The sequence below is a fragment of the Crinia signifera genome, chromosome 8 (genome assembly GCF_055691185.1).
Source record: "Crinia signifera chromosome 8, ASM5569118v1, whole genome shotgun sequence".
Lineage (NCBI taxonomy): Eukaryota > Metazoa > Chordata > Amphibia > Anura > Myobatrachidae > Crinia > Crinia signifera.
In genome coordinates this window covers 1,366,046-1,392,331 of record NC_139224.1, presented here as the reverse complement: position 1 = coordinate 1,392,331, position 26,286 = coordinate 1,366,046, and the positions used below count along the sequence as shown (strand labels likewise).

General features: G+C 48.1%; 1 protein-coding gene across 2 annotated transcripts in view; it reads right to left on the bottom strand.

The window, feature by feature from the left end:
• Positions 1-6,125: 6,125 nt before the first annotated feature.
• CCDC71 (coiled-coil domain containing 71) overlaps positions 6,126-26,286 on the bottom strand; it is a 31,576-nt gene continuing 11,415 nt past the window's right edge. For both annotated transcript variants that reach the window (XM_083155554.1, XM_083155553.1), the window contains exon 2: positions 6,126-9,272. In XM_083155554.1, the coding sequence (XP_083011680.1) occupies positions 8,177-9,235 (1,059 nt within the window). In that variant the 5' untranslated portion in view covers positions 9,236-9,272 and the 3' untranslated portion in view covers positions 6,126-8,176. The remainder of the gene's footprint in view (positions 9,273-26,286) is intronic.

Below are 26,286 nucleotides of genomic sequence, written 5' to 3'. Positions count from 1 at the left end.
CAGCGTCATGCCTTCACAGCGCTGAGTAAAGTCTAGACTTGGCACTGCGAGCAGGGGTAAAATCATTGGCTGTGAGTGATTCTCCACCATGTGTGCACAACTGCAAACACATTCACAGCTGTGCACAAAAGCAGAAGATGAGGGAGCTCGGCAAACACTCGCAGGCCCAGCCACCAGGTCTGAATCGGACCCATTATATCTAGATTTGCTCGGCATAGCCACTGCTCACTATTAATTGTTCTGCAAGTGCAAACACCTGGTAATATCTGAATGACAGTTTTTGGCAGTTTTCCAGCATTTCAAAGCAAATGGTTAACTGTCATCTGCTGTCAACCATTACCAGGATTTTGTTCCAATCAGCCCAATCTGACAATATATCTGTAGATGTATGGCCACCTTTAGCCTGCAAAGTATTGTTTTTGAAGTGGGTGCGTAGGTAACGGTCCATACACACCTACAGATTTATCTGTCCAATCTGGTGGGAACAAAATCCTGGAAATGTATAGGAGCAAATGACAATCAAAAATCTGTTCCCAAATGCAGGAAAATGGGAAAAAAAAAACACGCTTGGATAAATTTGTTATATCAGATTGATTTAAACAATTTCTCTTACTGATCATTGTCAATTTTTGATTGTCATTTGGTCCTATACATTTCCAGGTTTTTGTTCCCACCAGATAGATTGGACAGATAAATTTGTAGGTGTGTACGCACCTTAAGTTTTAGTCACATATTTCTCACTGCACGCGGTCATACAGTCTTTCTGTAAACATCCATCCCAAAACTCAAGTTCCCTACCTTGGTCTCAGGACAGCCATGACACGTTATGCTATACATTACTATATTTTACCCAGTTCACATTGTGGGTTTTGTCCCTGGACACAGGACCGGATTCGGATGGGTTCTGTGATCAGACAGCTGTCACCCAGACAGCGAAAACTCACCCTGTTGGAAGTTTGTGAATTGCTTGCAAAAACCACACCAATCGGCTGCCAGCTGCAAATCAATTCACAACTCATTCACTATCAAATTATTTTTCCAGTGTGCGCAGTCTGTGCATAACTCTGACCTCCCCACAACTGTACGAATCGGGGCTGGAGCTGGCGCCACAGACCCTTCCCTGAAACTGTTTCAACATGTTCACGCGTCTTCATTGCTGCTTCTGATGAAGACATGTGAGCACGTTGAAACGCATTGAGCTTCCACCTTTTCTGCTCCAGTTTGCACCCTGTTATACCAGACCTTCAGGTACTATAATTCCGGACTGGCTTCTTCGACTTAAGGATTCCATAACCTCAGCCTTGTATGCAGTTACAAAGCCAGGTATTCTGATACCACCCAACCTGCAATTTCCGCCTTCCCTCACTAATTTGGATCCTCATGCCGGGCAATCTCCGGGACTATCCTTCACCTCCTCCAAATACAGGAGACATCAATGCTAAATCCATTCTGGTAACTACAATTGTTTCTGGTGCACGAACTGCTGCTAGATTATCCATCCACTGGAGCATTATGCAGCAAAGACTTTCTTTTAAACCTTTTTTATAATTTTTTCATTTTTTACTCCCCATTTTTTTTAAATTTTGTAACAATTTTAATTGCGGTTTGTTATAATACGTTATAAATGCATTTCATTTTTTTTTAATTGTGTTAGTGATTTATTCAGTCAAACACTAGGGCTGTATATTCATGTTTTCTCATTCTATTTTATGTAATATAGGGAGCCTTACCAGTGGCGGATTCAGGGGGGGGCACCCGGGCACGTGCCCCCCCTGTCATTTCATTTTGTAGCTGAGGACCAGGGCTTTCCAACGAGCCCAGCCCCGTGTCTTTAGCCCCCCCGGGAACCGGAGATATCGCCTGGCAAAGCTGTAACATTTTTTCCCCATAGGATAATATGAGACCCGTCAATTCCGACCCCCACCCGGTTCCGATGGCTGCCAGTTCCTGCCCTGGCATCACAAGCTTGTGGTTGATCTCATTCAATTCCAAATCGCTGGGCCTTCAATATGATACCAGGCTGGTCCATATCGGTCAATCGGTTCCAGAGATATTGCGTGTAAACCGATTTTTTTATTTTTGAAATGTAATTTCATGGCTGTTCATGTTCTTTGAGGGCAGATTACTCTGGGACAAAACGTTCCAGTTTCACTGGACCAAAATCATTCAAAGCCCACTCAAAAGTTTTTCAATATGATACTTGTCTCATGTAAATGGATCAGTTGGTTCCGAAGATATAGCTGGTTAAATGAGATAACTGGTTAAAGGGGGGGGAGGGGTGGTTTTCTCTCCCCCTCACACCAGAAAATGCAGGGACTAGGCTGTGTAAAAGGGGCCAACCCGGGAATGCATTTTCTGGTGTGAAAGGGGTATTATTTCAAATAGCCGGGACCTGCAGTGCTCTGAATACAGCCAGGCTCTGCCACTGTCAGTGGCTGTCACTTCTGCCTGGCGGCGGCTGTCCCCCATTTACCACAAGCATGTATTTCCCCTTGGCAATGAACATGTAATCTCACACGGCAACAAGCATGGAACCTCTGGCAATGAGCATGGAACCCTTGGCAATGAGCATTTAGATAAGCAGCACTTATGTAGCATAATTTTTAATAGGCATTATGGTGTTTGGCATAATACATAATGGACATAATGGCGTGTAACTTAACGTGTAATGGACATTATGGTGTAAATGTTTAATACGCGCCTTTGGTGGACAATGACCCTGTTTATGAAGCGTATTGTGAATTTTGGCTTAATCTGTGTGGCGTTATGTGAATTTTGACACAATCCATGTGGCATTATGTGAATTTTGGCTCAATCCATGTGGCATTATGTGAATTCTGGCTCAATCCTTGTGGCATTATGTGAATTCTGGCTCAATCCTTGTGGCATTATGTGAATTCTGGCTCAATCCTTGTGGCATTATGTGAATTTTGGCTCAATCCATTTGGCATTATGTGAATTTTGGCTCAATCCGTGTGTTATTATGTAAATTTAGTCTCAATCCGTGTGGCATTATGTGAATTTTGTCTCAATCCGTGTGGCACTATGTGAATTTTGTCTCAATCCGTGTGGCATTATGTGAATTTTGGCTCAATCCGTGTGGCATTATGTGAATTTTGGCTCAATCCGTGTGGCATTATGTGAATTTTGGCTCAATCCGTGTGGCATTATGTGAATTTTGGCTCAATCCGTGTGGCATTATGTGAATTTTGGCTCAATCCGTGTGGCATTATTTGAATTTTGGCTCAATCCGTGTGGCATTATGTGAATTTTGGCTCAATCCGTGTGGCATTATTTGAATTTTGTCTCGATCCGTGTGGCATTATGTGAATTTTGGCTCATTCCATTTGGCATCATGTGTAAGGGGGAAGTATAAAGGGGTCTAGTATTTTGTTACATAATGTGTACAAGTTGTATATGGTGTTGTAGACTACACTCAAGGACACACCTCTGTTGAATGGCCACACCCCTTTTCCAGAGCGCGCCTTCGCCGCACGTACAACTACATCCTTCGCTTTTGTCGCCATGGTGACCTGCATACTTTAAATGCCAGCGCCTATTTTTAATTCCATTCCCACCCTCTCCTGCCACTCTCTTAGCATGTACACTGGCACCACTAACACCGCCCCTCCCCCACCTAAACCCTTTTTTATCATGGTGCCCCCCCCCCCCCGTCATTTTATCCTGGATCCGCCCCTGTGCCTTACGCACTCCCTTATACAGCAGATCTAACTGTACTTGTGTTTCTTGGTTCTCAATCCCTTCCCTGAAACCACCTGCATTCTTCCTAACACTCCCAGAAAGCAGCTGAGCGACACCCACAAATGGCAGCTTCCTGTCAATCAACTTGCGGACAGCTTGCTGAATTTTGTTGGTTTGGCCTCGCACATGCGCGCTTAAAGTGCCCACACACTAGAACGATTTTTGGGCCAATTGGCCGATTTCCGATAAATCGGCCGATATATCATCCGATGTTTACCGATAATCGGTCAAAAATGCCGTGGATCTTTAGCTGAATCTTCTGATCTTACGTGCTGCACAAAAGATCAGAAAATTTAACAAAAGATCCATAGGGAACGTACACAGGATCTTAAGAAAAATCTTTGGTAAAGATGTATCCTGGCTGCTTAATCTGGCAATTCAACCATAACATCAGCATTTTACATCTGCAAACAACTTTTACTGTACCTGTACCAGAAAGCTTGTACTGTCAGTTTTGAAAATGACCAGCTGTACCTCTAATGACCTCACCTCTCCTGCTATTCCATTGATAGTAGGTGTCCCCCGACATTTTATTCTTGGCCCTCTTCTTCTCTTTCTCTATACGTCCTCTCTGGGTGAGCTTATGTGCTCACTCAACTTCCACTATCACATCTATGCTGATAACACTGAAATCTACCTCTCCTCTCCTGATCTCTCTCCCTCTATCCTCACTCACCTCTATGCTGATAATACTGTAATCTACCGCTCCTCTCCTGATCTCTCTCCCTCTATCCTCACTCACCTCTATGCTGATAATACTGTAATCTACCGCTCCTCTCCTGATCTCTCTCCCTCTATCCTCTCACCTCTATGCTGATAACACTGTAATCTACCTCTCCTCTCCTGATCTCTCTCCCTCTATCCTCACTCACCTCTATGCTGATAACACTGTAATCTACCGCTCCTCTCCTGATCTCTCTCCCTCTATCCTCTCACCTCTATGCTGATAACACTGTAATCTACCTCTCCTCTCCTGATCTCTCTCCCTCTATCCTCACTCACCTCTATGCTGATAACACTGTAATCTACCGCTCCTCTCCTGATCTCTCTCCCTCTATCCTCTATGCTGATAACACTGTAATCTACCTCTCCTCTCCTGATCTCTCTCCCTCTATCCTCACTCACCTCTATGCTGATAACACTGTAATCTACCTCTCCTCTCCTGATCTCTCTCCCTCTATCCTCACTCACATCTATGCTGATAACACTGTAATCTACCGCTCCTCTCCTGATCTCTATCCTCACTCATATCTCCAACTGTCTCTCTGCTGTCTACTCCTGGATGACCCAGCGCTGTTTTAGACTTAAAATATTAAAGACTAAGCTGACCTCTTCCCACCCTCCTGCATAAAACCTGACCATCTCTCATCCTAACCTACTGTTTATGCTCACCTCCTTCCCTTCTGTGTCACCCCTGTCTGTCTAATCCTCCCCTTTAGAATGTAAGCTCTCACGAGCAGGGCCCTCTCTCCTCATGTGCCTTTCTTAGAATATATAAACCACTGCCACCCTGATAATTGTTTCAGTGTCCTGTCCCCTGATGCAACTATCCATATTAACCATGTACTTGTCCTAAACTGTCTTGTAATGTAAGGTGTTATGTGTTTTTGATTATAACTATACTCTGCAAAGCGATGCGGAATCTGTGTGCGCTATATAAGAAACTGTTAATAAATAAATGTGCGCTTGCCTGATATCTTTTGTCCAGGGCGGAAAAAATATTTCATGGCTAATTTATGCGCACATCTTACGATCGCAGATCTTTCTAGTGTGTGGGCACCTTTACACTCATGCGCGGTCTTTCAGTAATCATTCATTGTGATTATTCGCACAGCAACTATCAGGTCTGAATAAACCCCACAGATACTAGATGCACGATGAAAAACCTATACATGAACTGAAGTAAATGTAAGAAAATCAGTGCTAAAAATAAAGGTGCCCACACACTAGAAAGATTTTTGGGCCGATTTTCGATAAATTGGCCGATATATCAGCCGATATTTATCGATAATCGGTCGATGCTCGCTCCCGTGGATCTTTTGCTAAATCTTCTGATCTTACATGCTGAACAAAAGATCAGAAGATTTAACAAAAGATCCATAGGAACGCACACGGGATCTTAAGAAAAATCTTTGGTAAAGATGTGCGCTTGCCTGAAATCTTTTGTCCAGATCGGACAAAAGATTTGAAGGCTAATTTATGCGCACATCTTATGATCGCAGATCTTTCTAGTGTGTGGGCACCTTTAGGATGGTGATTAAATAAGTACAGAGCAAACAGCAGGCAGATAACAGACCCTACAACAGAGCAAACAGCAGGCAGAGAACAGACCCTACAACAGAGCAAACAGCAGGCAGAGAACAGACCCTACATTGTTTTTATTGAACAGACAAGTCTGCATTTGTAGGAAGATGATAAATAGAAAAGATGATAAATTAACCAGTTACCTGTAACGTACATTGGCAAGACAAAACTACAGCAAGTATAAAAATAGCCTGCATTAACGGTAATCACAGAATGTACAGGGAGCGGAGGCAGGCGTTTTGTGGCTCGCGTGGGAATCCACAGTGTCCTTTTGTGAGGAGCCCCTCTGTAACGTCATGCGCTAGGGAACGGAATTCTCACGAGTTGGCCTAAAAAAAAAGGTCTGCCTCCGCTCTGTGCGACAGAGGCACGTTCAAAGTAAAAACACTTCAAGGAAACGATAGAAAAATATCTCTCTCTTCAGCAATGGAAGGTACACTTTAGAAAGGTAGAATGCCTCGGATAGTTCGGTGCTTTAGCCCGGTACCAGGTGTGCGCCGGTCACTCCGGACCACATTATAACGGCATCAGTCTGAGCGTGGACAGTGTAAAGAAGAAAGGGTCAGGAAACGATTTATGGTGGTTAGGGCGACAAACATTGGGTCAATCACTGAATATCGACACAGGAAAAGGTGAACATGTCTAAGGTTGAAAGGTCGACACAAGCATTAGGCCAACATGGGATTTTCATGTGTTTTTTGAGCCGACAGGCGGTTTTTTGTGCCTTCCCATCCAATAGGGTGTGGAGGGAGAATAGAAGTGTGCCCAAAGCATAGCGAGCCAAGCAAGGGGTCGCGGTACACTAAGGGGCCAATCCTATTAACCCCGAAGGGTGCGAATTCCCAAACTAACCCTAACTCGCACCCTACACAGGGCAGAATTAGCTGAACTGTTCAGCGAATTCGGCCCGCCGTAAAGTGCGCCCGGTGTCCTGACAATTCGCAAACACCGGGCACATCCGCACCCTTCAGGTGTAATAGGATCGACCCCTTAGACCAGGGCTGAGCAATTGCTGCCCGCCAGATGTTGATGAACTACACATCCCAGGATGCTAACGTCACCCCCCAAAAGCTTGTATCGACCTTTTGACCCGGTCGACATTTTTGTTGTCAACTTTAAGTGGTCAAATCAATTTATGTCGACCTTAATAGCGCCAACCCAATGACCCATACCTCATGAGACAAAACATGTGAATACATCAACTGTCCGCAGTCCCCCTACCCCTACACGGCAGGGGATCCCTTTCTTTGGGTACCAGCCAATATAATGGGCGCACACTCCTGGGATGGCGTAAAGGTGACCAACGACCGGATTAAAACAGAGGACATGATCCCGAGGCCTAAATTAGGATGGCAACTTTGCTGAAAGTTTTGTAATATAGGTGCCAATAGCTTCGATCATCATTGGACATTTGCGCCAAATTCTTGGTTCACCAGAGACCCCAATTGCAAGCAGAGAGCAAGTTAGATATTTCGGCAGCATTCAAATTAAATCATTGATCCATCTGGATTTACATATGATCTATGGCTGCAACACGGGGAAAAAACACAATCTGTATCAGCCATTTTTACTTAGATCATGACAATATTAAAACAGAAGCCAACTTTCTCCATTGTATATCTGCACCTAAACTAAGTTTCAGCAAAGCCACCGTCACCCTAGTCCAAGTCGGTACAGTAAAAAATATTCTGGTACAACAGTCTCTAGTCAATTAAATAAACAGTAAATACATAGAAGCAAAATCACAGTGCATAAACCTTAGGAAAATGTTCTTAACTATTGCACAAAATATACATATTGCCTTGTATCAAAACTTGCTAGGACTGCAAAAGAGACATTTGTGACCCCGGTTTCATTACATATAGATATATATATATTTAATTCCCTCAATCATGTTTGCGAGTGGTTGTGTGTTCGATAGCATTGCGCGCAGATATATTGTAAAAAATAAAGTGTCGAAAATGGCCACGGAGCTAGGGGTCCAAAACAGCAGCTTTCGTTGAAAGGGGGGGGGGGGGGATAAATTGGGATACAGTCTCAAGGCTTCACCATTTGGAAGCGTGGGGGGAGGGAAGAAAGATACAGTACTTCAGAGAAGACGAAAAACAATTTATTGAAGGTCAAGGAACAAAGGCTGGATTTGAAGAACAGGAGAGAGGTTGACTTGTAGTATATGTTGGGCTTTCCGCCTCACCTCCTCATCGGAAAAGGATTTGTCTACTTTGATAACTTTAGACTTGAGCAAGTTATATTTGTCTTTATCAAAAGTCGACTTTTTAGTCAACGGAATGACGATTTTGATTTTCTTATTAGCCGGTGCTTCCTGAAGAACCGTGTTCGGCTTCCTTTTGTTGTCCTGCGAGCGCTTTCCAGCGGTCTGTACCTTAGAGACTGGTTTGGTCTGGGTCACGCCATTGCAGCAGGGGAGAGAATGGAGCAGAATTCTCCCATTCAAAATCCCAAAAGCCTTGCAGGCGTGATTCTCCTTGAGGATTTTGCCATTAGTTCCGTGCAATACTGCCCCATTCGGCGTCTGTTTCACTAAACACTGGTAGGCCTTTTTGTTCTTCCCCTTGGAGCTATGTTTGGACGCAACAACGATATTGCGCTGCTTAAGGCTTGCTTCCAAAGAGGAGGCAGTGGCTTTGAACGGCACTAATGCTTCTAAGACGACCGACAATCTCATCGCGGGGAAAACACCGGGATACATGTCGGAAGGGAACCCAAGGCTTGATACTTGCGATTTCTCTGTGCCATGTTTAAACGAGCTCAAGAAGAAGTTTGTAGAATTTTTAGTTGGAGGATTTGTTGCCATTTTAGCAGCATTGACAGAAATGGCCACGGTCGGTATCTTGCAGGCTGCGTTTTTTGACAGAAGTTTAGAAGATACCTTAGAAGTGGTTTTTGAAGGACGCTTTGAGCCAGGTGGTGTGTGGGCTGTGGTTGATTTGTATCCGTAGACATCCTTGCTGCTCAGAATAGTGGGCTGGTAGCCCTCTTCACGAAGGCCTTGCAGGAAGGTCACCAGTTGAGTCTCTGTATCGGTGAGGTCTTCGGACATTGGGTTGAAAACCCTCAAGGCTTCCTCCAGAGCGCTTTTCCCAGCGGAGGAGAGCCGTGACCAGGAGCAGACTGCCTTCTCCTCCATTGCAGCTGTCCCAGCATTCATGGCATCGGATTGCAGAGTACCTTGGATTGTCCTAGTGCTAAAATAAGATAAACAATTAGAACGTAACCAGCATATCTTTGTACAAGGACAAGGCTAAGAACCTTATCAGAATAAACATTTTATATATTTCCCAATGCGCCTCATAAGCACAATAGAAAAACAGTGTTTACGTGCAATGTAGACTAATGGTTCTCGTCGACTATGTGTTTCCAGGAGATAAGTGTCTACAAGATGTACAGTGAATGTAAAATGTACATCTAATACCTGCTGGAGCACTTTAGATGTTGGTTATAGGGATGCCAGTCCTGGGATTGGCGGGATCCTGGGATTTTTGGTCGGGATTTGAATCACGAGCACACGCGTCGGCATGGGAACACTGAGTGACCTCTAACATCACATGCCTGCCAAAAAGGTTGTGTGGCTGCACAGCATGATGTTAGAGGTCACACTGCACAGCCACACACTGTTTCCCAAGTCACCGCATCTGCCCGCACACCGAGTTACCCGCCTCCTCCCCGAGCCGCGCCTCCTCCACTGCCTGCTGCCGTACCTTTTCTGCCACGTCTCATGTGGCCAGAGAGATAACTGATTCATCATTGGGCACATCAGGAGGCCAATCCCGGGATGGACAGTTTTGCAATAATGAATTCCCAGGATTGTCCTCCCTAGTTGCTTGCTTCCAAGCCACCAATGCAGATACCATTGCACGTCACCCAACTACAGCCGATACCATATAAGACATCCGGTACTTATGTAGTATCTGGGCGCCCGATTTTGAAATCGGGTCCATCGCATCGAAACCGACCAAATCGCATGCGATGCGATGGATCCAATTTTCCATAGGATTCATTGTAAAAATGGTCTTGTTCATTTCCCTACTATCCAAGTGGGCATGGAGTCGGATATAAACCTGTGGCGAGCGAAGCGTGGTGAGCCCCGCGAGGGGACGCGGATTATTTTGGTGACATGGAATACATTTTAAATAAATCTGCGTGCGCTCGCCACAGGTTTATATCCAACTCCATGCCCACTTGGATAGTAGGGAAATGAACAAGACCATTTTTACAATGAATCCTATGGAAAATCGGGTCGATCGCATCGCATGCGATTTGGTTGCATGCGATGCGATTATCGCATCTGATTGTATGCCTTAAGTTAAGGCATACAATCAAAAAATCGGGCGCCCAGATACTACATAAGTACCAGACATCCATCTTCACCAACACAATACCAGGATGTACAGGTGAGAGGGAGGGACACGAAAGTGAAATAGACTCCTGTATAATTACTGCTCACTTTACGAGTAAGAGACTTTTGGTCCCATCTTCTGCAAATGTAAAGAATACCATAACCCCCAGATTTTACAACCAATTGGACAAAGCTGGTGACCAATGTTCCCTCTAATTTTACGAAGGCTGTGTGCGGCTAAAGATTTTGGCTATGCAACTTTGGAAGGAAATTTAAATTTTTGTGCGTCATATATATAACTGTAAATTGATGTTCAGCATTTGTGTTAACTTTACTTCAAAATGATTTTAAACATTCAAAACACAGCAAACAATGGAGTTAATGGGTGAAACACACATTGAGTCCACAGCCGCAAAAAGGGACCACTGCTGCTATGTGCGCACTGTTGTAATGTCTGTGCGCACGCTTGTCAAGTTGTGTGCGTGCGCACATGCGCACAGCTTAGAGGGAACACTGCTGGTGACTGATCAGCTTGCGCATCAGCCAACAACCAACATTATTTCAGAATATCTGCAAAGCCATAAGAACTGCCCAACTTTACTCAGAGGGTCAAGAACAGGTTCTGAAGTAGCCATAGGACACAACATGGTAAAGGAAAGCAACGGCTTGGTTCACCATTAAAGGGAGCAACACTTGCTCAACAAAAGGCTTTAAGTGCATCATTTCCCAAAAATATCCTTTTCGTAAGGCTTACTCTTGGCGACCCCGTATTTCAACTATTTAGCAAGTCTCAGAACCACATTTAATAGAGACTGCTAAAGACTCCCGGGGGCATTTGTAACCGGGTTTGCGTAACCTGGAGGTGTGGGACGCCGGCCAGCCGACCGCTGATGGTGTTAACGTGGCAACCATTTACAAGGCCGTAGTACATATGCCCATATTTGTCTCTCTATGTTCATGAGGATATCTGACAGCAGCACCCAGATTTGGGGGTGGGGGTATTCCCTGGTTTCTCCCAGTGGGCACACAATTTGCTGACTTATCGCACATTTTGGCACACCACCTCAGGAGGCTGCGAGCTGAAATATGTCCTTCTGGTGCGCTCTTTTTTTTTTTAAACGGGTCAGAGCAAGTTTGACCCCTTTCATATTGCATGTAAATACCTGGTCTAAAGCAGGTTTGCGGTTTGAAAGCAGCAATGGGGAGAGAGGGGATCAGGCACCAGAGCCTGCACCTAGACTGCCAGCAGGAGCTCCCACACTGCAGGCAGGGAGGAGAGCTGCAGGACGCTGGAAGGGTAAGGTTAGGGGGGAGGAGAGCTGCAGGACGCTGGAAGGGTAAGGGTAGGGGGGAGGAGAGCTGCAGGACGCTAGAAGGGTAAGGGTAGGGGGGAGGAGAGCTGCAGGATGCTAGAAGGGTAAGGGTAGGGGGGAGGAGAGCTGCAGGACGCTAGAAGGGTAAGGGTAGGGGGGAGGAGAGCTGCAGGACGCTGAAAGGGTAAGGGTAGGGGGGAGGAGAGCTGCAGGACGCTGGAAGAGTAAGGGTAGGGGGAGGAGAGCTGCAGGACGCTGGAAGGGTAAGGGTAGGGGGAGGAGAGCTGCAGGACGCTGGAAGGGTAAGGATAGGGGGAGGAGAGCTGCAGGACGCTGGAAGGGTAAGGGTAGGAGAGCTGCAGGACGCTGGAAGGGTAAGGGGGAGGAGAGCTGCAGGACGCTGGAAGGGTAAGGGTAGGGGGGAGGAGAGCTGCAGGACGCTGGAAGGGTAAGGGTAGGGGGAGGAGAGCTGCAGGACGCTGGAAGGGTAAGGGTAGGGGGAGGAGAGCTGCAGGACGCTGTAAGGGTAGGGGAAGGAGAGCTGCAGGATGCTGGAAGGGTAAGGGTAGGGGGGAGGAGAGCTGCAGGACGCTGGAAGGGTAAGGGTAGGGGGGAGGAGAGCTGCAGGACGCTGGAAAGGTAAGGGGTAGGGGGGAGGAGAGCTGCAGGACGCTGGAAGGGTAAGGGTAGGGGGGGGAGGAGAGCTGCAGGACGCTGGAAGGGTAAGGGTAGGGGGGAGGAGAGCTGCAGGACGCTGGAAGGGTAAGGGGAGGAGAGCTGCAGGACGCTGTAAGGGTAGGGGGAGGAGAGCTGCATTACGCTGGAAGGGTTAAGGGTAGGGGGGAGGAGAGCTGCAGGATGCTGGAAGGGTTAAGGGTAGGGGGGAGGAGAGCTGCAGGATGCTGGAAGGGTTAAGGGTAGGGGGGAGGAGAGCTGCAGGATGCTGGAAGGGTTAAGGGTAGGGGGGAGGAGAGCTGCAGGATGCTGGAAGGGTAAGGGTAGGGGGAGGAGAGCTGCAGGACGCTGGAAGGGTAAGGGTAGGGGGGAGGAGAGCTGCAGGATGCTGGAAGGGTTAAGGGTAGGGGGGAGGAGAGCTGCAGGATGCTGGAAGGGTTAAGGGTAGGGGGGAGGAGAGCTGCAGGATGCTGGAAGGGTAAGGGTAGGGGGGAGGAGAGCTGCAGGATGCTGGAAGGGTAAGGGTAGGGGGAGGAGAGCTGCAGGATGCTGGAAGGGTAGGGGTAGGGGGTCTGACACTGAGCATTAGCTGGCCCGCTCTGAGCCAGCGCAGTGCATCTTTAAGGAGTCGGCCGCTCATTACATATGTAATGAGCGGCTCATTACATATGCGCGGCTCATTACATATGCGCATATGTAATGAGCGGCCGACTCATTCAATATGCACTGCGCTGGAGACCAATAGTGTTCACTGCTGCCTGGGTACCGTTTCAGACAGCAAAAAAATAAATAAAGGGTCTGAAACGGGTAGGACCCTGCTTTTTTACCGTTTCCAAAAAACATTTTTTGGGGGAAATGGTAAAATCACTCTGCACCTTTCAGACCGCACATATTACAGTTTTAAAACTGTTAAACATCAGCAAAATACCGTTTTTTAGTGAGGTCTGAAAGGGGCATAACATGTCGCCTGACATACCAGTACATGCAGCATTAGTCATCCCCCTACTCTGTCACCTATGCTTTTACCGTCACATAGCAAGTGCCCCTAATCCCCATTGTACCAAACACAACTGTATTTTCTATAAAACGAGTACAACTCACTGTACTGCTCCATCCTCTGCTCCTCCGGGAGTGCAGATAATTACGGCATGAGGGGAGGGCACTCCTATGTCTGGTGAGTCACTCACCGCCTGACTCACTAGGTCATCTCTTCGGAATATCAGCAGGGGCGGAGGCCAGTGTCCAACATAAAGGTGTGACTGGGTATATCTGTAACCATAACCACTCCCACTTAGTGACTACCCCTCCCACACCACAACCTAACCCTAACTATACCCTTAGTGCCTAACCACCATTGCACCCATCAAAAAGACAATTGAATAGTTCCTTACAGACACCCAAAAACAGTCCAAAATGAATCTGGCACAGCATGTACAGGATGACAATATAGAACACTGCTCCAAAGAGTTGGACCTTGGTGGCCATTCTCAGCCACTTCTTAGTGACATGGATACTATATAAGCACACACGGTGCACTCAGGGTACAGAAGGTAAACAGGGATTTTGTACTTACCGTAAATCCTTTTCTCCGAGTCCACAGGTGTCACTGGAGTTACACTGGGGGAATAGAAGGCGACCACAGGGAGCATGGGCACTTTAAAATAATTAAACAGTGTGACCAACTCCTCCCCTTCTACTTCCCCTCCCAGGCAGTCATAAAGATCGTGCCCGAAAGGGAGCAGAAAGATATAACACACATCCGAGAGGAGGTTCATCACAACATAACATCATTCAGTACAAATAGTAGAAAAAGAATGTATATATATATGAAAAAACAAACACACACACACACACACACAGAGTCAAACCAGATGAGACAGGTGTGTAATAACCATGTTTAAATAACCCTGGCAAGGGAAAACTCCAGAGGTTACCCAAAAGGAACCTAACACTGCACATAACAGGTGGAGAACAGCGCTGAGGCAGGCGTCCAGTGACACCTGTGGACTCGGAGAAAAGGATTTACGGTAAGTACAAAATCCCTGTTTCTCCTTCATCCACTAGGTGTCACTGGAGTTACACTGGGGACGTCCCAGAGCTTTCAACCCGGGTGGGTGAGCGCTGAGATCCCCTTAAAACAGAGCGGCCAAACTGAGAAGCTGGTGCCGCAAAGGTATCAAACCTATAAAATCGCACAAAAGTGTGCCGACCTGACCATGTCGCAGCCCGACAGAGCTGTTGCAGGGAGACCCCACGGGCAGCCGCCCATGAAGGACCCACCGATCTGGTGGAGTGCGCGCCTATGTTAGTAGGAGGCGTCTGAGCCTCAGCAAGGTATGCCTGACGAATAGTCAGACGGATCCATCTGGCCAGCGTCTGTTTTGAAGCTGGCCATCCACGACGCACTGGGTCGTATGTAACAAACAAGACATCCGTCTTGCGAAGAGAAGCCGTGCGAGAGACATAAATCCGCAGGGCCCTCACCACATCCAAAGACCTATCCTCAGGTGAAGCCTCTGTGAATGCTGGAACCACTATGGGCTGGTTCACGTGAAACGCTGAGACCACCTTTGGAAGGAAAGAAAGACTGGTACGGAGCTCCGCTCTGTCCGGATGAAACTGGAGGAACGGTGAGCGACAAGAAAGCGCACCCAATTCCGAAACACGTCTGGCCGATGCCAAAGCCAAAAGAAGAACCACCTTCCAAGTGAGATATCGAAGATCCACCTCTTCTAAAGGCTCAAATATTGATGACCTCAAATATCTGAGGACCAACTCGGTCCCAGGGAGCCGTAGGCGGACGAATAGGGGGCTGAAGCCTCAGCACCCCCTGGAAAAAAGTGTGGACTTCCGGAATGAGAGCTATACGTTTCTGGAAAAAAACTGAGAGTGCTGAAACCTGCACCTTTATGCTGCTTTCAGACCGCATAACTGGCTTTGACCCTGTATTTGGAAACGTTTCCAAAAAAACGGGTCTGCCAGATAAAACCCCTTTCACACCGCAGCACTTAAACGGTATATTACCGTTTAAGTGCCGATTTTTTGACACTGGCAGACCCGTTTTTGGAAACTTTCCAAATACAGGGTCAAAGCCAGTGCAGCCTTCAGCCCTCCCCTCCGTGCAGCTCCCCCCCCCCCTCGCGTGTCGACCGAGAGCATGTCGACGCCCCCCGCGCATGTCGACGCCCCCCACCCCACCCCACGTGTCGGCGCCCCCCCCCCCCCCGTGTCGACTTACCCCGTGCCGGTACCTCCGTTGTGGACTGCAGCTCAGTATGCTCGGAAAGCACTTATGAAAAAAGTGTCTTCCAGAAAATGGCTGCCCCATAGGAAACCCTGTTTAAAAAAACTGTCTTCCGTATGGGGGGCAGCCATTTTCTGAAAGACACTTTTTTCATAAGTGCTTTCCGAGCATACTGAGCTGCAGTGCCGGGAACCACAACGGAGATACCGGCACGGGGTAAGTCGACACGGGGGGGGGGGCCCGACACGCGGGGGGGGGGGGCGTCGACACGCGGGGGGGGGGCGTCGACACGCGGGGGGGGTGTCGACACGCGCGGGGGGGGGGCTCCAGTGCTGTGAATACTTAATGAGCGCTCATTAAGTATTCACTGTGCTGAATTTAGGACCCAGCTCATTGGCTGGGTCCTAAATACCGTTTCTGAGCCGATTTTTGCGCTAAAATACCGGTTCAGAAACAGGTAGTACCCTGCATTTTAACCGGTTAGAAAAAACGGCATTTTCTAACCGGTTAAGTGGGACTGGACCTTTCAGACCGCACACATTACCGTTTTAAAACGGTAAAAAAACGGCAATTTACCGTTTTAAAAGTGCGGTCTGAAAGGGGCATAAGTGTATTCAGCCTAAGTCCAGAGTTTAACCCCTCCTGTAAAAACAGGAGAAGTCAAGCCTTCTTGAACAGAGCAGAGGACACTCTGCGTCTTTCGCACCACGCCACAAAGGATCTCCAAATCCGATGATAGTGTCTGGAGGTGACTTCCTTCCTGGCCCTCATCATTGTGGGTATCACCGCCCTAGGGATACCTGCATGTCTCAAGATGGACCTCAGCAGCCACGCCGTCAAATGTAGACGTCCTAAATCTGGGTAGATGAAGGGACCCTGACTGAGGAGGTCCTCCTGATGAGGTAGTGGCCACGGCTCGTCGATTAGAAGATCCGTCAGGTTGGTGTACCACGAGCGCCGGGGCCAATCCGGCGCTATCAGAAGCGCTGTTACCCCCTCCCTGCGAATGCGCTGTAACACCCGAGGGATCAGCGGAAAGGGAGGGAAGAGGTAAACGAACTGGAACGGCCAGGGAGCGACCAGAGCGTCTACCCCTGCGGCCTGAGGATCTCGAGTCCGCGCAAAGTATGTTGGGAGCTGGAAGTTGTGGCGGGACGCCATCAGATCCACCCGAGGACACCCCCAACGATGTATTAGGGACTGAAATACCTGAGGGTTGAGGCACCACTCCCCCTGGTGGGCATGCTGCCGACTTAGAAAGTCGGCCTCCCAATTGTCTACTCCGGGGATGAACACCGCTGACAAGGCCTGAGCATGGTTCTGAGCCCAGAGGATGATCCTGCTTACTTCCTTCATCGCCGCCCTGCTCCGAGTGCCGCCCTGCTTGTTTATGTAGGCGACGGCTGTGGCGTTGTCGGACTGAACTCTGATTGCTCTGCTCCGCAGCAGGTGTCCCGCCTGCAGAAGAGCATAGTAGACTGCTCTGAGTTCCAGCACATTGATGGAGAGTAAGCTCTCCTGCCTCGTCCACAAACCCTGGAACTGGTGTTCCAGCGTTACCGCCCCCCAGCCTCGAAGGCTGGCGTCTGTGGTGAGGAGAGTCCACTCCCATATGCCGAACCTCCTGCCCCTTTGCAGGTTTTCGGAGTTGAGCCACCACAGCAGAGACAGACGGGCTCGAGGAGACAGGGTCACCCGCTGCTGAAGATGCAGGTGAGACCCTGACCACTGGTGAAGGAGAGACAACTGGAATTGGCGCGAGTGGAAGCGGCCATATTGTACCGCCTCGAAGGAAGACACCATCTTCCCCAAGAGTCTGGTGCAAAGGTGCACCGTTACCTGTGGCCGTCGCAAGACCGACCTGACCAGGACCTGCAGGGACTGAACTTTGTCGGATGGTAGAAAAACCTTCATCTGCTGGGTGTCCAGAATCATCCCCAAAAAGAGAAGACGTTGAGACGGCTGTAGCTGAGACTTTGCAAAGTTCAGAATCCACCCATGACTGATGAGAGTCTCCTGGGTGAGCCGTATGTTGGACAACAGGACCTCCCTCGAACGATTCTTCAGAAGAAGATCGTCCAAGTAAGGGATGATGGTAATCCCCTGAGCCCTGAGGACCTCCATCATCACTGCCATCACCTTGGTGAAGACCCTGGGGGCCGATGAGAGACCGAACGGCAGGGCCTGGAACTGCCAGTGTTGTTCCTGTATAGCGAACCGGAGGAAGGCCTGGTGAGGGGGCCAGATGGGGATGTGCAGGTATGCATCCCTGATATCCAAGGATACCAGGAACTCTCCCTGTTCCAGTCCCTGAATCACCGACTGCAGGGACTCCATCTTGAATTTGACCGCTTGTAGAAACGGATTCAAATCCTTTAGATTTAGTATAGGCCTTACCGAGCCATCCGGCTTCGGCACAAGGAACAGACTGGAGTAGTATCCCTGAGTACGCTGATCCTCGGGTACTGGAATCACAACTCCCGTTGTCCGCAGCTTGTTGATTGCTGACAACAGAAGTTGCGCCTTGTCTCCTGAGATTGGGAGACCGGTCTTGAAAAACTGTTTGGAGGGACTAACCTGAAATGGATCTTGTAACCCTGGGTTACCAGATCCCTTACCCACGAGTACTGACAAGACTGCAGCCAGATGTGACAGAAGGACAGCAGTCGGGCCCCGACTCTGGGATCCCCCAGATGGGACCGTGGACAGTCATGCGGTTGGCTTGGAGGACTTGGGCTCCTGGACAGCTGCCGAGGCGCCTCTGCCTCGTCCTCTGGAGCCTCTAGATGGAGCTCCGCCTCTGGAACGACCTCTGAATCTGGTCGTAGGCCGAAAGGACCGAAAGGAGGGCCTTTGAGGGGTCCTGCGTGTAGTTGGAGGAGCCGCTGAGGGAAGGAAGTGGGACTTACCTCCCGTTGCTTGGGAGATCCACTTGTCGAGCTCTGGCCCGAAAAGAACCTCCCCATTGAACGCCAGGGCCTCCACAGCACGCTTGGACTCTGCGTCAGCCTGCCATTGGCGTAACCAGAGAGCTCTGCGAGCAGATATGGATAAGGCCGAAACCTTGGCTGCAACCATGCAGACGTCAGAAGAGGCCTCTATTAAATAATTGGATGCCTCCTGGATCTGTTCAGCCAGCTGAACAATGAAAGCAGGGTCAGAGCCCTCACGGACCTCCGTTAGGATCTGAGAAGCCCATACCCCCATGGCTTTATTTACCCAGCACCCGACCTGGGCCGGACGCTGAATAATACCAGCGGCTGAAAAAATGTTCTTAAGGGTTACCTCCAACTTACGGTCAGAAGTATCCTTAAGAGTGGTTGCACCCGGCACCGGGAGAACAGTCTTTTTAGACAGTCGTGAGACCGAAGAGTCCACTACTGGAGGTATCTCAACCCTCTTTCTACCCTCTGGTGGAAGAGGATAAGCAGCCAGAAACCTCTGGGGTACCTGGAATTTTTTGTCAGGATGATTCCAAGCCTGCAAAATATGTTCATCCAACTCCTCCGCTGGGGGGAAGGTGGGTGACTGCCTTTGTCTCTTTCCAAAGAAAGAAGGACGAGCAGGTATTTCTGTGTCATCTGACACCTTGCAGGCAACCTTTACCATATGTATAAGGTCCTCCAGACCTGGAGTGGCTGGGGCCGGCTCTTGCGTAACTAACACCTGAGCCTCAGGTTCCACATCATCATCATCATAATTATCTGGAAGGGCAAACTCGCCCTCCTCCAGATCAGGCATATCATCATACTCCCCAGAATCCCCAGAGGGTTGTAATACCCTTTTCCTGAGTAAGGGAGGGGGATTTTGCCTTGAAGATGAAGCAATGGCGCCCTCTGCTGGTGTCAAGGCCTTTGTTAAGCTCTGCACAGCAGAAGTCAAGGAAGCCTGTTGAGTTCTGGAAGTTTCTCTGTCCTTTTGAGCTGCAGAGAGCACGCAAGCTAAATGAGACATTACATCAGCTAACTGTGATGCCCAAACAGGGGTATGCACGGGGGACTCTGGAGCTGGGGGTAAAGCAGTGCATTTATCACATACAGAGTCACCCTCCTTAGAAGGTGTAAATTTTACAGTACACTTCTTGCAAGTAACCCTCTTGGAGCTACCCCCTGCCATGGTTCAACAGAACACCCAGCAATCACCACACACTACCAGACTGATCACAGATAGTAGGTATAGGATAGGCAGCAATATATTATGCTGGAAGGGAGAGACAGTGAAAGTAAAAGAGCTGTCACAGAGCTTTGTACAGCGCTATGGCATATACCTAGGAGCGCTATAGCTCTTAATTTGAGACACAGCCCAAACTGTCTCCACCTAGCTCTAATCCCCACTGTAACTCACAGACCGGATAGAGCGTTCAGCAGGACGGTCACCAGGGGACAAGGATCGCCCAACTGCAGTCAGGATAGATCTGCAGCGCAACTGTGGAGCCTCCAGCAGCGTGTTCAAACGGCGCCAAATGTCCAAGATGGCCGCCGCGACTTCAAGGAACGCTGGGGTATGCCAAGGCCTGCTGGGAAGTACCGCGCGGTAACTCCGCCCCCCGCCCGGCAGCTCCGTCACCCATAATGGCGCCAGGTTTAAAAAACCCTCTGCTGCACCGCCGTTTGTGTCCCTGACCTTCCTCTAATAGGAAGGCAGGGTAATACTCACAGTGCTGCGGCCATGCCGTCGGCGGTGGGGCTGGGGGAGGATCGGGTGCACGCTGCGTGTGAGCGGCGCCCGTTACAGCTCCAGAGACGGTGGTCTCTGTCAGCCAGGGAGCCGGGCGCAAACCCTTAAGCAGCAGCCGGCTCCCTCCGGCAGGCTCCCACGTCGCAGGCAGATAGTAGCAGCAACTATCTGCCTGTCCTCAAAGGCAAAACTTGCTGCTTTATGCCCTAATTACAAAAAGCCCAGGAGATGAGCCAAATGTGACCTGCTCCCTTTTGGGCACGATCTAAGACTGCCTGGGAGGGGAAGTAGAAGGGGAGGAGTTGGTCACACTGTTTAATTATTTTAAAGTGCCCATGCTCCCTGTGGTCGCCTTCTATTCCCCCAGTGTAACTCCAGTGACACCTAGTGGATGAAGGAGAAATATACATGCAAGTGGGTGTGGTATAGCGCACCAACAGTCATTAGCCAAATGTTGGAATTAGCGTATAATCTAGCACGCGCTATCTTTGAAAACCCATGCAGTTCCTCTTCCCTGCCTGGGGTGTCGCTGTCTGCTGTAGTGGGTGATAGTGGGTGCTAGAATGAACACTAGGAATGCCAACCACGGGGACAGCTGGGCCAGCGCAACAAAGCCCCTTGCAGGCACAGTGGCTTTGGGAGAATAGCCGCTGCCCATCTGTTGGGGTATTAGCAGTCGGAATACCGACTGTTGGTCAGTCATCCGGCACTCCACGCAAGTTACACAGAAACATGCAGGGGGGGGGGGGGGGGTCTTTTCCATACTTCACCATAAGGGTGGAGTCCAATTGGGAACAGTAAAGTGTCCAGAGAGCAGCAAAGCACCTTGACCAGCGTATGGAAGCAGACACGGTACTCTAATTTGGGGTCCATCTGATGAAATCTACATATTCACACCTATAAAAACTCTGGCTTTTGCCTTTCCACCATAAGCCGTGTAGATGGATCTGTATTTAAGTTTACTTATGTTAAAGTAGATTCCAAGTGTACACATGTCGGTGTAGCCAATGTTATGAATGTTTACCACAATGGCCAGTATTCAATGCTCCCCATTCTCCGTTATTTCGGCGAATCGGGCTGTTTTTACTCCTTGCAGTGAATTTTTTTCACTGAAAATCTGATTCACCCTTCGCTAGTGTATTTCAATGGTGTTTTCACTGGGATTCGCCGAGAGTGTATTCAATGCTAGGATGACGACTTACTTTCTCCCTGATTTTTGCCATGATTCACCATTTTGCATTCGACATCTTTTTAAGGTGAACTGGAGAGTGATCTTTTAAAATAAACGGGTATTATATTTTTTTGGTGTAAAAAAATCAGATGTGCTTGAAGCACATTAATATATATTTAATTTTTATCTTATTTGGTCCCGATCATTACATATGCAGGATCGGGACCAGTGAGTGCAGCGGCTCCTAATCCCAGCTCCCTGCCAATTCTTGGGGGGCTCTCCCTATGTCCCTGCAAGCTTTCCTTAACCCCCTCAGTGTCCGGACCAGGCAGGGAGGCTTCCAACTCCCTGCCTGCCGCCGTCCCCCAGCTCTCTGCCGCCAGGTGCTCGCTGCCCCTGATGTGTTGAATAGGGTGACACAGAGGGCTGGCAGCGAATGCTCCAGCCCTCCGGAACCCTGCGAATCCTTAACAGGATTCACTGCACATTTCGAAAACCAGCATTGAATATTGCACAATACTGTAAAAAAGAAGGGGGAAATATATATATATCCAGAGGTGAGGTCTGGCACTTTGGACTTAGTCTGAGCCAGAAATGTACCGTGCCTTGGTGCCACCGTTCGGGACCTTGCAGCCCCTTATAGATACAAGAGGTGAAGAACGGCCACTCAGGGACTTTTTTCACCATGTGTGTGTGAGAGAGATATAGATATATATATATATCAGCAAATAACGTACGTCACTCCGGGGCTTTTGATCAAAGGTGAAGTTTAATTGTGTCGCACGGTCTACGCCGTTTTGGGCAGAAGCCCTTCGTCAGGACCAAAAACACAGCAAAAGTGTACCAATAGTGTAAAATACAAAAGAAGACTTACATATAGGGGACCCGCCGTGTAGCGGCCTCCTCCGATCCAGACCGCCGATGACGACTTCCGGGTTCACCCGGAAGTGACCTGCCTGTTCTGGCAGTGGAGGAAGCCACACTAGGGAAACATGCAAAAAGTGCCAATAGTTACTAAAACAATTTCAAAGTGCTTCTGTGCATATATAATGTAGTTGCCAGTAACAATTTGTTACACTTAATCACTTAGTTCATGTATACTTATAAATTATTGGCAACTACATTATATATGCACAGAAGCACTTTGAAATTGTTTTTACTAACTATTGCATGTTTCCCTAGTGTGGCTTCCTCCGCTGCCAGAACAGGCAGGTCACTTCGGGGTGAACCCGGAAGTCGTCATCGGCGGTCTGGATCGGAGGAGGCCGCTACACGGCGGGTCCCCTATATGTAAGTCTTCTTTTGTATTTTACACTATTGGTACACTTTTGCTGTGTTTTTGGTCCTGATGAAGGGCTTCTGTCAGAAACGGCGTAGACCATGCGACACAATTAAACTTCACCTTTGATCACAAGCCCCGGAGTGACGCCCGTTATTTGCTGCTACATATTGGTGGACATCCATCAGTGCCGCGCAGCGAGCCCCCGCGGAATACAGGTAAAAAAATCACATCAATATATCGGCCGATATCGCATCCAATATATCGGCCAATATCGCATCCGATATATCGGCCAATATCACATCCGATATATTGGGCGCTGTGAAACTACACAAGTACCAGCATTCTCTATGGAATGAAATTTGGTCCACTTTTACAAACTTTATATGAAAAATAAACATCTACGAGGACTTTTGGACTACTACATTTATTGATGCTATATTGACTGTTAAGCTGGCCATACATCTACAGATCGATTGTCAGATTGGGCTGGTTGGAACAGAAACCTGGCAATGGATGAGAGCAAATGACAGTTGACCATTTGCTTTGAAACTGTCACCCATCCATTACCAGGTTTTTGTTCCAACCATCCAGATCTGACAATCATATTGTAGATGTATGGCCAGCTTTAGTCTAGAAAACTTGTTCAACTCTGGGCACAATCTTCCCTTGGTCAATATATATATATATATTCATTTTTTACTTTTTTTTTTAAATACATAGTTGTGTATATGTCTCACAGGATGTTTGTATATAGCATAATGCATATAAATTGTATTAAATATTACAAGATTTGTATCATGCTGTATATACTGTTTAATGTATATCTATCATGCAAGGTGTGGAACTCCGGTGTAAAAGAATAATAGCGATACAAGCAACTTTGAATCGTTTCAATAACAGATAGATTGTCGTCAGGATCGTATGACAATCTATCCGTGATTGAAACATTGATCCGCAGTTTTTTGTGTTGGTGTTGTCCTATCCTTATGTATACTTCCTTTTTCCCTATAAAATGCAAGCAGGGCTCTCCTATCTTTGTGTGCAGTACGGATGGTGTAATGGTTAGCATTACTGCCTCACAGCGCTGAGGTCATGGGTTCTATCCCCACCATGTGTTATATATACGGGGCAGTACGGACGGTGTAATGGTTACATTACTGCCTCACAGCGCTGAGGTCATGGGTTCTATTTCCACCATGTGTTATATATACGGGGCAGTACGGATGGTGTAATGGTTACATTACTGCCTCACAGCGCTGAGGTCATGTGTTCTATCCCAACCATGTGTTATATATATGGGGCAGTACGGATGGTGTAATGGTTAGTATTACTGCCTCACAGCGCTGAGGTCATAGGTTCTATTCCCACCATGTGTTATATATACGGGGCAGTACGGATGGTGTAATGGTTACATTACTGCCTCACAGCGCTGAGGTCATGGGTTCTATTCCCACCATGTGTTATATATACGGGGCAGTACGGATGGTGTAATGGTTACATTACTGCCTCACAGCGCTGAGGTCATGGGTTCTATCCCCACCATGTGTTATATATACGGGGCAGTACGGATGGTGTAATGGTTACATTACTGCCTCACAGCACTGAGGTCATGGGTTCTATCCCCACCATGTATTATATATACGGGGCAGTACGGACGGTGTAATGGTTACATTACTGCCTCACAGCGCTGAGGTCATGGGTTCTATTTCCACCATGTGTTATATATATGGGGCAGTACGGATGGTGTAATGGTTAGCATTACTGCCTCACAGCACTGAGGTCATGGGTTCTATCCCCACCATGTGTTATATATACGGGGCAGTACGGATGGTGTAATGGTTAGTATTACTGCCTCACAGCGCTGAGGTCATAGGTTCTATTCCCACCATGTGTTATATATACGGGGCAGTACGGATGGTGTAATGGTTACATTACTGCCTCACAGCGCTGAGGTCATGGGTTCTATTCCCACCATGTGTTATATATACGGGGCAGTACGGATGGTGTAATGGTTACATTACTGCCTCACAGCGCTGAGGTCATGGGTTCTATCCCCACCATGTGTTATATATACGGGGCAGTACGGATGGTGTAATGGTTACATTACTGCCTCACAGCGCTGAGGTCATGGGTTCTATCCCCACCATGTGTTATATATACGGGCAGTACGGATGGTGTAATGGTTACATTACTGCCTCACAGCGCAGAGGTCATGGGTTCTATCCCCACCATGTGTTATATATACGGGGCAGTACGGATGGTGTAATGATTAGCATTACTGCCTCAAAGCACTGAGGTCATGGGTTCTATCCCCACCATGTGTCATATATACGGGGCAGTACGGATGGTGTAATGGTTAGCATTACTGCCTCACAGCACTGAGGTCATGGGTTCTATACCCACCATGTGTTATATATACGGGGCAGTACGGATGGTGTAATGGTTACATTACTGCCTCACAGCGCTGAGGTCATGGGTTCTATCCCCACCATGTGTTATATATACAGGGCAGTACGGATGGTGTAATGGTTAGCTTAGAATTACTGCCTCACAGCACTGAGGTCATGGGTTCTATTCCCACCATGTGTTATATATACGGAGCAGTACGGACGGTGTAATGGTTACATTACTGCCTCACAGCACTGAGGTCATGGGTTCTATTCCCACCATGTGTTATATATACGGGGCAGTGCGGATGGTGTAATGGTTACATTACTGCCTCACAGCACTGAGGTCATGGGTTCTATTCCCACCATGTGTTGTATATACGGGGCAGTACGGATGGTGTAATGGTTAGCTTAGTATTACTGCCTCACAGTACTGAGGTCATGGGTTCTATCCCCACCATGTGTTATATATACGGAGCAGTACGGATGGTGTAATGGTTACATTACTGCCTCACAGCGCTGAGGTCATGGGTTCTATCCCCACCATGTGTTATATATACGGAGCAGTACGGACGGTGTAATGGTTACAGTACTGCCTCACAGCGCTGAGGTCATGGGTTCTATTCCCACCATGTGTTATATATACGGAGCAGTACGGACGGTGTAATGGTTACATTACTGCCTCACAGCACTGAGGTCATGGGTTCTATTCCCACCATGTGTTATATATACGGGGAAGTGCGGATGGTGTAATGGTTACATTACTGCCTCACAGCACTGAGGTCATGGTTTCTATTCCCACCATGTGTTGTATATACGGGGCAGTACGGATGGTGTAATGGTTAGCTTAGTATTACTGCCTCACAGTACTGAGGTCATGGGTTCTATCCCCACCATGTGTTATATATACGGAGCAGTACGGATGGTGTAATGGTTACATTACTGCCTCACAGCGCTGAGGTCATGGGTTCTATCCCCACCATGTGTTATATATACGGAGCAGTACGGACGGTGTAATGGTTACAGTACTGCCTCACAGCGCTGAGGTCATGGGTTCTATTCCCACCATGTGTTATATATACGGGGCAGTACTGATGGTGTAATGGTTACATTA